General features: G+C 32.4%; 1 protein-coding gene across 2 annotated transcripts in view; it reads right to left on the bottom strand.

Annotated features, from left to right (window-relative positions):
* Positions 1 to 277: 277 nt before the first annotated feature.
* The window catches only part of LOC143075587 (pre-rRNA 2'-O-ribose RNA methyltransferase FTSJ3-like), a 36,126-nt gene continuing 25,059 nt past the window's right edge, over positions 278 to 11,344 (bottom strand). The window contains exons 14-18 of one of the 2 annotated variants that reach the window (XM_076251050.1): positions 10,200 to 10,302; positions 9,732 to 9,816; positions 8,152 to 8,244; positions 6,762 to 6,856; positions 278 to 502 (exon numbers count right to left, since the gene is read on the bottom strand). In XM_076251050.1, the coding sequence (XP_076107165.1) occupies positions 295 to 502; positions 6,762 to 6,856; positions 8,152 to 8,244; positions 9,732 to 9,816; positions 10,200 to 10,302 (584 nt within the window). In that variant the 3' untranslated portion in view covers positions 278 to 294. The remainder of the gene's footprint in view (positions 503 to 6,761; positions 6,857 to 8,151; positions 8,245 to 9,731; positions 9,817 to 10,199; positions 10,303 to 11,344) is intronic. The other variant, XM_076251051.1, reaches the window with a different exon arrangement.

Below are 11,344 nucleotides of genomic sequence, written 5' to 3'. Positions count from 1 at the left end.
CCCCCCCCCCTACTTTTCACATTGGGTAAGGAGTGTTCTTTTCAAACTGACCTATAAATGGTATCAATCATTACCTAGTGCGGAATACTGCATCGTAAAATGTAGTGACTGTGATGGACAGTGGTCTTCGGAAGTTAACAACATCTACTGGTACTTACTTATTTGAAAAAAACAAGATCCCAAAATAAGTGTTTTTGAAAAAGAAAATCAATATGGAATATGGACAGCATCTAATGATTTTAAGTGTGATATTCAATATAAAAAATATGAAAAGTACTAGATTGATATAAATATTTATTTTTTCTTTCTCCCTTTTCCTCCACCTTTCTTTCTATCTTGTGCTTTCTGTCTTTTATTATCTGATTTCATTCTTGGATCTACCACTTTATATGGGCCTTTATGACCAGATGGACGAGCTGCTCGTTTACCCATTCCTTTTTTAGCCACCACATATTTAATTTCTTTCTTTTTGGTTGATAATAAGCCTGCTTTCTTGTAGATTCTGCAACAAAAATAATGAATGTTACATGTATTTGGCAGCTGTTATTAAATAGTCTGTTTATATTTAAGTCAGTATGTTGGGGGTGCTTTTGTTGTAGATCAGTGGTTTCCTCTTTAAACTCAGATGTGTTTTCTCCGGTTTTAGTTTGGAACCAAGACTTGTTAATTAAGCAATGGCATAGTAATTTTAACTCTCTATATCATCTTTATGCATACAACCTTGATTTTTAAGTCATCTCTAAAAGAGAGCACTCATTGTTTACATCATTATACAACCTTGTGCCTAATGTGTGAAGATAGAAGTGCTAACATTACATCAGTTTCACTTTAAGACAAATTATCACTTGGGTATATCTAATATGTGAATCTATACTGCATCTTGTTTGTCTTAAAAAGACATTCACCAAGTTACAAGATGTTTATGCAAAATCTTAACTATAAAATACTACACATGTTTTCTAAAATATATAAATAAAAGTAATAAAAACTGCAAATATTTTTTGCCTTCAAACAACCCTCCTCAACTCATTGCAATTACGATCTCTTATAAATAACATGCTTAATACATGTACCAATAATCAATTTTGTCACATTAACCAATTTAGGAATCTGATATGAATATTTGGAATAGGATTAGGTCATTTATTAATTATAGAATATCAATATCTTAGGCAATAATCCAATGAAGATTGTCAATTAGCTTAGGTTTAAAGTCCAAAGTTGCCATAGCCTTCGTCAATAATGGCTCTTACATGATCAATAATTGGATAATTTAGTAATGTAAAAATGGAAAGAGTTATTAATGTTATGAAGTGTGATCCTCAAAATGGCCATTCATTTTCTGTTAAATATGAGAACAAATTTGTTTTATCATTGATCCTACAATACTTGAGAACTTGTTATAGTTTGATGTATCAACAATTGTCTATTGTTATGATGTCTGGCTGTCTTTTTTTAAATGTCTTGTATCATTAGGTTACTGTTGCACAGTACTAGTGCATTGTGCTTAATTGTCAAACTTAAAATGCTATGTTTCAAAATATACTTTATTTTGCATGCAGTAAACACTAATTTTAAACTATGCTTTTCAAAACTTTTTGTTGACATTCATACTCATATTAAACTATACTTATAGTTTTTCATATATTACGTTGAACATTTATTTATCGCTCATTGATTTATTTTTTTTATCAACAGGAATGTTTAAATATGTATATTTATTTATCATGTTTATAAATCTGTCAAAAATCAATATTTTTCATATTTTTCTTTTCTTTTATTACTACAGACAAATGACAGATATAATCCAACAAAATATCAAATATCAAAGTCAAAAACAGGTTGTTTTCAATCCATTGAGGAAAAACTAAACTAATCATGGATTTCTACAAAGTTTGTGATATTTCCAACATTTCAAAAACTAGCACTCTGTGAGTAATGCATGGCAATACATAGTCCCTTACCAGTTAAAAAATCATTGTATTGAAACAAAACTCTTACTTGATCTATAACTTTTCATAGTGAAACTATATAACAAATATCAAGTCAATATCTTAAAGCATGACGAAAAAAAGTGTTGAAAACTGATTATCTAAATGATTTTTTTAAGTCCAAGGACCATAACTCTGTACAAAATCATTAGACCAGAACAAAATTCGAACTTGATCTTTAACATGTCATGATAAAACTTAATACCAATTTTCAACTCTGTACAAAATCATTAGACTAGAACAAAATTCGAACTTGATCTTTAACATGTCATGATAAAACTTAATACCAATTTTCAAATCAATATCTTCAAGCATTACGTAAAAAGTGCTGAAAAAACTGATTATTTCAGTGAATTTATTTTTAAGTCCAAGGACCATAACTCTGCACAAAATCATCAGACCAGAACAAAATTCAAACTTGAATTGTAACTTGTCATGATAAAACTAGATACCAATTATCAAATCAATATCTTTAAGTATTATTTTAGTGAATTGTCTAACTCAAAGGCCCATTACTCTGTACAAAATCATCAGACTGGAACAAAATTCGAACTTGATCATAAGTAATACACAAAATATTAAATCAATATCTTCAAGCATGAAGAAAGAAAGTGTGGAAAGCTGATTTACCGGACTGACAGATGGACAGACAGACAGACGGACAGAGTGCAAACCTAAAGTCCCCTTTGCAGGGTTGGCAAAAACCCGGGTTTTATGAGTATTGCCCAGCCCAGTGGGAAATACTGGGAAAACCCGGGTTTTACTGGGTTTTAGTGGGTAATACTGGGCAATACTGGGTAATATAAAATATTTGTCTGAATTTTAAAGAGGATTCAGTGATAAACACAAATGCAATACATTTAATAAGATATTTATACCCTATTTTGTTTGTTTAGCATTTGTCTAAGTTGACAAACTGTAAATAGAAAGCAAATAAATCATTTTTTTTTCAAATGAATATAGCTCCTATTAAGAATTAACAATCACATGTATTAAAGAAACATCACATTTAAGTAATGTATATGTACTGTCACTAATTAATAAGTAATTATTCAGATTAGAACACAGATTTGTTTGTGTAACAATAATCAGTCCTTTCAATTTTATAAGTGTTAATGGCATGACCCTGTAGGGTGTTTATTTAGCAATATGAATGTATAACAATAAAAATTAACAATTCACTTAAACACTGCAATAAAATGCATTTTTCAAAGTTTGGATTATTGAAACAATACTTGGTAATTAAAAGGTATCTTTAAATGTGCAAATCTTGTATTCTGCCTGCATATAAAATTAATAGAGAAGAGAATAAAATTGAATTTTCTAGAAATGACTGTCAATGGTTATCTGTATAAAAAGTATATATTTAGCTGTTATACTATGAAACTGTAACAAATCTTTACTATTTTGTGTTAAAATAAGCTCAAAAAATCATATTGCCCAGTAATGCCCACTATTACCCATTTCTGGGAGTATTGCCCAGCCCGGGAAAACCCGGGTTTTCCCGCCCGGGAATTCCCGGGTGGGTAATACTTTGCCAACCCTGCCCCTTTGACTTCGTCAGTAGGGGACTTATAAAACATTGATCAGAAAGTTTACTTTTACAATATATTTCAAAAACATTTTTATTTAATACAGCATGCATAAGTTTTAAAACCAATGTGATATATGTAAATAATGCATTGACCCATGAAAATGATTTAAAGGTCTGGAAATCACTGTCAAACAGAAATGTTCAACATACAAAGTTCTATAGATCCTATATAGTCCACCTATTATTTTTTTTTAAATAGACTGACAACCTTGAAAACTTACTTTATCCTTTGTACTGATATGTACATAGTCAACCTATTATACAAAGACGAAACTTACACCAAAATAAATAAATTGTGTGTTTCCAGTTTCCCAACCATACCTCTGTAAAATGTGTAAAATCAATTCAGCTTTTGTTGTAAAAAAAAAAGCTCTTGCGAATGTTGTACAGAATTGTGCTTAGGATGCACTATCATTTTCTATGTTCAGCCGCGTGAAATTGTGGTCAAAACTCTAATTTGGCATTAAAATTAAAAAAGATCATATCATAGGGAACGCATGTACTAAGTTTCAAGTTGATTGGACCTCAACTTCTTCACAAACTACCATGACCAAAAACTTTAACCTGAAGTGGGACAGATGTACGTAAAGGACGAAGAGACACACACACACCGAAAAACATGATGCCCTTCTACTATCGTAGGTGGGGCTTAAATTAAAATATAATTTGTGTGCCCTTTACCGACCGACCCTATAAATTCATTCTGACTGAAAATCTTTTATTTGTATTTACCAGCAATATTTTATTTCATTTTATTTTTTTTGTTCCTACCGAAAATCTTATATTTGTATTTCCCGCTCAAAACTTTTTTACCGGAATCCTCAGGTTTTATCTTCCCTGCATAAGATTTAGTCCGTTTGGTATCATGTGAGCGTTTGACATGAACACTTGGATTAAGAGATTTAAAGCATTTGTTTGAAATGGATGTTGAAAGTTTTGAAATCATGATATGATGAATGGTTGCCCTGTGTCTTTATCATTTGAAGAGCAGGGTTTCAATAAAAAAAGTTTGTCCAATACAAAATTATTAACGTGTGTACAAAATATTTTATAAACAGACGTTGTATCCTATGTAGGGTTGGCCTTTGGTGATACGTATATCAGGATGATTATGTTAACGATGCCTTCGACCAGCTTTGACATAATATTGATATCTGACATGAACCAAAGGCCTGTAAAGTGGAGAATAATTGGCAGTAAATTCGCCAAGTTTTCCATACAGACCATTTATAAATGCCATGTAAAATACGTTTGTGTTAAAGTCTTGTAGCATTTTCATTGGAAACACCGGCACACACAAAAGTTTAAAAACTCTAGGGTTGCAAGCACAGGCACTTGTCTCAGAATTTTTCTCTGAGACAAGTGCCTGAAGTTGTAAGTAAAATAAGACAAATGGTTAGTTTTAGCTCTTCCAACTGGTTGCATGATGATGATGGTGGGAATTGCACTGCCGGGCAGTGGCTTTATATTCTAGTCAAATATTCTTTTTATTAAACAGATATAATGGATATCATGATATCTCTGGTATCTCTGGTATTTTATCAAATTTTGATAAAATTGTTAGAATATCGGAATAAAACATGCTATAGATTGCACATTGTACAGCTGTTTTACAAACCATGCTGGGGAGATATATAATATTAATAAACCTTTAGGTCGAGGTAAGCGTACAACATTGACAAGGTACGTAGTACAGAATATTAGTGCAAGTTAAAACTCTTAAAAGTTCCAGGCATATAAACGTTGAAAATATGCCACACAGCCCTATATTTTTGATATTTGAAAACAAAATAGTAGTGCACATGAATTAACTTCACATTCTACATTATACCAATAGTCCCAGAAACTTAATAGTAAAAGCATATTTAAACAAAAGCAATACAGACAAAAATGATATCATGCAGATTTTGTATTTATAAAATAAAATATTATACCTACCTGCCCACCCATGACAAAAAAGGAAAGTTATTTTTTGGGAAAGAAAAATAAAATATTTTACCTACCTACCTACCTACCCTTTTTCAAAAAATAGGGTCGGAAAAGGGCAAACAAACAATATTTCAATTTAGGCCTGGGGCATAAAAAGAAGCTGTCCTCAGGAAGTAGACATTATAATGAATTTTCCCATGGTCGGTTGTTGTCGCTTTAACACATTCCCCATTTCCTTTCTCAATTTTATTTCCCTGGCACCATATCAACTTTTATTCTTCGATATTTACTCCAGCTGTTCCCTTAACAATTTATACAAGAAAAGGAAAAAAAAATTATGTCATATTTATATCTGTAATTTATTTGATTAGTAAATTTAGACAAATCTCAAATTCAGAGCAAAAAACACATCTTTTTTTTGTATTAAATAAAGAGGATGCAGGTGCAGAGCATTACCCCTCAAAATCAACCTCAGCTTAGCATTGGTAGACCGGCTGGAATAATCCTCAATGTTGCACGACCATTTGAGAGAAAAAATAAATTCGTTGAATAAAATGTTTTACATACCTACCCTACCTAATTTTTTCAAGAGGCGAAATAGGAAACACACAATTTATTTATTTTGGCCTTACGCAGCCAGGATAGAACATCACATTCAACGATATATTTCTATTATTTTATCAAAAAAGGCTTGACACAATTTTATGCAACTTAATATCAAAACTTATTAGTGCACCATACTCCACAATACTCCTGCTTACCATTCTTTATCATTTAGTACTTAAAATGTCGTTGTTTTACAACTCTGTACAATTTTTAAACTGTGCAAGATACAGTTTCAGTTTTCCCCATACCTCATCAAATTTTTCCGGCTTTTCAGCCTGGTAGACATGTAGTTCTAGTAACATTAACAAAATAATACAAAATGAATACTGCATAATGCATGCTATATTTTAAAAGATAGGAGACACTTCTTGTATTTTATCCTTCTGTTTTATTATAAGCCATGGCAGTCATGTTCGTTTGTTAGAAGCAGTAAAAATTCACAAACTTTACAAACGACGCTCTTATGATCATTCAGGCCATTTTTGGTTCAAATTGGCCTGGTGGTTTCAGAGAAGATTTGTGATTAAGTTTTAACCACAACAGACACCAAGTGGTGACATGTGAGCTAAAAACCTTGAGTTGACATGTACTGATAAACGGCAGTAACAGCTTGAGGTCTTGCCAATATATAATAAACTTACTGTTTAATCTGCTGCATTTTGTCCCTCTCATTGATATCTACTGTGTCAGAGACTGCTTCAGCTCTCTTCCTGGCTCTGTCTAGCCGTTTACCTTCCTACAATCAACAATAAAAAGGATTTCACATTTAGAATTGAAATTTCTGATTGATTGATTTTAATGCCATTTTCAGCCCTATTGGATTTCCTATTGGCTATATCATGGAGGTCAGTTTTTAATGGTGGAAGAAGTCAGAGTGCCCATAGAGAATCATGATCTTTGGCAGAAAAACTGACAATACTAACATGACTAAGTCAATTAAGATTGGAGTTTGAAATTACAATGTCTTATATATAGAGGTTCGGTTTAACAATAGTCTAGTTTAAAGTAAGATTATAACAAGCCATTTTAAGGTCCACTATGTTTAAGTTTCCTTAAATAAGAAAGGGTCCAAAGATATGAAGGTTTAAGGTTGTGGAACTTTTATAACATTAAACTATTATAGGTCAAATATATTGAAAGTATTTGTACTATTTCTGAAATGTATTTAGCCCTTTATATTTTTGATAGAATTTTTTCTTTTCTGTCAAACAGACTTTCATAAATCAACCTACACAAAGCAATCAATAATATAACCTAGTCCCACCAAAAAATATTTTCAAATTTTGTAGAATTTCCAGTTATGTAAAGTTCAACATAAAATTTTCCTTCCCAATAAATTCAAAACCACAATTAAATAATTTAAACAAGAGTGCACACACTGAAATGTCTCGACTTCTTTACTAATCATTGATATTATGTTGATAGTTCTAAATATAAAGCTTTACTACAACAATCACATCACCTTAACATGATCGAAGAAAATGAGGTCAAGGTCATATAAACCAAACAAGAAATACATGTACACCTTGCAATCATTCACTAAATATAGTTGACCTATTGCTTATAATTTTTAAATAACAGACTTAACCGAGGAAATCGTTGACCAATGAACCATAAAAATGAGGTCAAGGTCAGATGAACCATGCCAGGCAGACATGTTCAGCTTACAATCCTTTCATACAACAAATATAGTGGACCTATTGCTTATAGTTAGAAGAACAGATCAAAACACAAAAACTTAACACTGAGCAATGAACCATGAAAATGAGGACAATGTCAGATGACACCTGCTAGCTAGACATGTACACCTTACAATCATTCCATACACTAAATATAGTAAACCTATTGCATACAGTATAAGAAAAACAGACCAAAACACAAAAACTTAACTATAACCACTGAACCATGAAAATGGGGTCAACCTTCTAAAATATAAAGCTTTTGGAGGTGGAGGATCACTATCCCTATGTCAAGCCTTCTGCGACAAAAGTCACAGGCTCGACAAAAATGATAGTCAAAGCTTATACTCACCCTTTGTTTTTTCCTAGCCTTGGCTTCTGCCACTTTTTTGATAGGACGGGCATCTATATCTTTCATCTTCATTTTATACTCCTGAACTTCATCCTAAAATCATACACATTTACATGTAGTTATATTATACCCCTGAACGTTATTCTTCAATCATAAACATTTACATGTAGTTATATTATACCCCTGGACTTCATCCTTCAATCATACATTTACATGCAAATAGTATATCATTTTATGTTCCTGAAATTCATCCTTCATAGCCTGGTGACCAGTCAGAATTTTCAAAATTAAATTGCCATGACTACTTCATGGCTACATCATATATCATTCCATTCCCAAATTTTGTACTTAAAAAATAATTTGGTCGTCAAAAGAAAATATGGTGCAGTTTTCAGGAAGCAAGATATTGGATATATGAAATGTAAGCACTGACTGAAATGTGGGTTATAAAGTGACAGGACATCTTCATATATCTGAACAAGGCAAAATGGTTTTCTTTAAGTCTCTGACAAGGTTCTGTATTTCCAATTGGAATTAAGACTGAAACACCATTATGTTATGTTGACTTATGCATCATCCATATCAACTTTTGTAATAAACAATTTCCAGACTTCCCGTAGGTATATCATCCATCGAATAAACCGAAGTCACCAGCTGTTTAGAACTAGCATTGAGAAGTGAGACATTGCACTTTGTTGAAGGCCTCATTGTGACTATGACATTAACCCTTTCGCCGATGAGTCCCGGTTTACCGGGATTCACCCTTCAGACAACTGACGATGAGTCCCGTTTTACCGGGATCGGAATACATCTTTTATGTTTCCCGCTCAAAACAGTGCAAACATGAGTTATCTTTCTTTGATGAATACCCGGATTAAAGTGTAAACATGACGCTTCTGTTTGTTGAAAACCGTGTCAAAATCAGACGAAATTTACGGAATTTACGAGAATTTGAAATGAGGGAACATTTTTTTTGAAAGAATATGGAAGAATTGAAGCAAAACTAGTATACTTTTTTGACATAAAATGTCGTTTTATGTACAAAACACTTGGAATGGACATCGTTCAGTGTGAGGAATTTGTACAGCCTCATAAAATTTTTCAAAAGTTTGCCGTTTTGGGTTAAAAAATTACGATTTGGGGTCAAAGAGCAGAATTTTGAGAATTTCACCTAGATAATGCCGAAAATTTGAATATTTTATGAGGAAAAAATTATCAAAACATGAATAAAACTCCAAACAAGTTTTTATTGACATTTATTATGAAGATCTCCCACTTGAGCAATAATAGCCAGGGAAGCCATCGTCTCAGAGTAGCTTCTGTCTGGGCAGCAATCGGTGAAAGGGTTAAGACATTCAATAAAAGTGTTGTTCCTGTGCTTTGTGTTTTTTCAAGTGTCTGTAAGTGTTTTGTGACATAACTTCTTTTCCATTACAATGTCACAAAAGGATCACACTAAGGGAATACCACTGAAAATACCAGCCTAACCAAATTTTTTTCTTCAAAAATGAAACTTTCACAAAACTAAAATTGCCGAAGATACATATGTACCGAGAGAAGGAACACATGGAATAACTTACCTTTGTGACAGGTAAATCTCTTCTTGTATGCTTTGATTCATCCGACACAAACCATTCTGGAAGGCCTTCATCATCATACATGAACCTGAAATATATATACCTATATAGTAGTGGTTCACATAAGTTGTTTCAGAAGCATGTAAAGAATGTAGAGAGTTAACTTTTATTTATCAGCTATAAAAAAAAGAAGTATCAAAAATTGTGAAACGAGTAGCTAACAATCAACCAAAAATATAGTTCCAATATATCAATTTTTTTTTGAAAAACTGTCTCAAAACAGTATCTCCTAATATATATTCCACCACTTTTTCCATCACTGAGAACATTCGTTTGACAGCAACAAGTTAAGTAATGTATAATATCAATAAAGAATTGAGAAAAGGGGGTAAGGCAAAAAAAACAAAAAAAAATTTTTAGGAAAAATTTCCTACTTTCAAAAGGCTTAAAAAGATTGTCTTAGTGTCCTACCTATGATATCCGTCATCAACTATATCACGTTTTCTCTTTCTTGATGTTACCATGGCAGCTCCAATAGCTAATCCTACCGCATTCAACTTTGGAATATTGGCTGCTACAATGAAGAATTATTATAAAATAAGTAGCTTCATATTTCAAAATAATTTTAACAAGAGTGTGTCCATAGTACACAGATGCCCACACTATGTTCAGTGGACTGTGAAATTGGGATCAAAACTCTAATTTGGAATTAAAATTAGAAAGATCATATCATAGGGAACATGTGTACTAAGTTTCAACTTTATTGGACTTCAACTTCATCAAAAACTACCTTGACCAAAAACTTTAACCTGAAGCCGGACAGACATACGGAGTGACGAATGGACGCACAGACTGAAAATCATAAGTGGGGCATAAAAAGAATTTTACAGAACAAATTTTCTTTTTCCTTATTCCCTTTTTCAGATTTAAGAACTGACTTAAAGGCATATACGTATGAATCTATGTCTCTCTATCCAACTGGAACATAAAATTCCCACTTAGATGCAAAACCTCAACTTGTCAGTTAAAAGGGTTTCAAAAATTAACTTTCACTTTGTGCCTATTGAAAGAAGAAATAATAAGAAAATATAAAGATTATGCCCTCTACAATTGTAAAATAACAATTGTTTTGACAAGGTGACTTCCATTACTTTACAATGCGGAAAAAAAAATGTTTTTTTTACATCAACATTACTCTAAATCTCTAGAACATCATTAAGTTGGAACAAACAGAGCTTACTTTCACTGTGCTATTAAAGGTTAAGTTTATAAAATTATGATTAAAATTCCATGATAATTCAGACTATCATTCAAAATGTAAAAGGATAGACATACTATAATCATGATAATATGCAGCTGTACAAATAATGCAAAAGTGCCTAAGAGAAATCCTACCCCACAGGGCACACCATCCCAAGTACAAGGCCAATCTGCATTTAGGCAAGAAGCATGGCACCAGGGGCAAAGTCCCAGGCCCTCAGAACTTATCAGAAGGGCCCAGCCAGATTGACTCTACCTTCCTTGAATTTAGTCCATATCCTGGGGATGCAGGAGCTAAGCCTAAGACCCACATAATTGGGAACGGGGACTACAGGGACTATACAGAAGAAATACAA

Source organism: Mytilus galloprovincialis, chromosome 5 (assembly GCF_965363235.1).
Source record: "Mytilus galloprovincialis chromosome 5, xbMytGall1.hap1.1, whole genome shotgun sequence".
NCBI classification, from domain to species: domain Eukaryota; kingdom Metazoa; phylum Mollusca; class Bivalvia; order Mytilida; family Mytilidae; genus Mytilus; species Mytilus galloprovincialis.
This window is presented reverse-complemented; position numbering and strand designations above follow the sequence as displayed.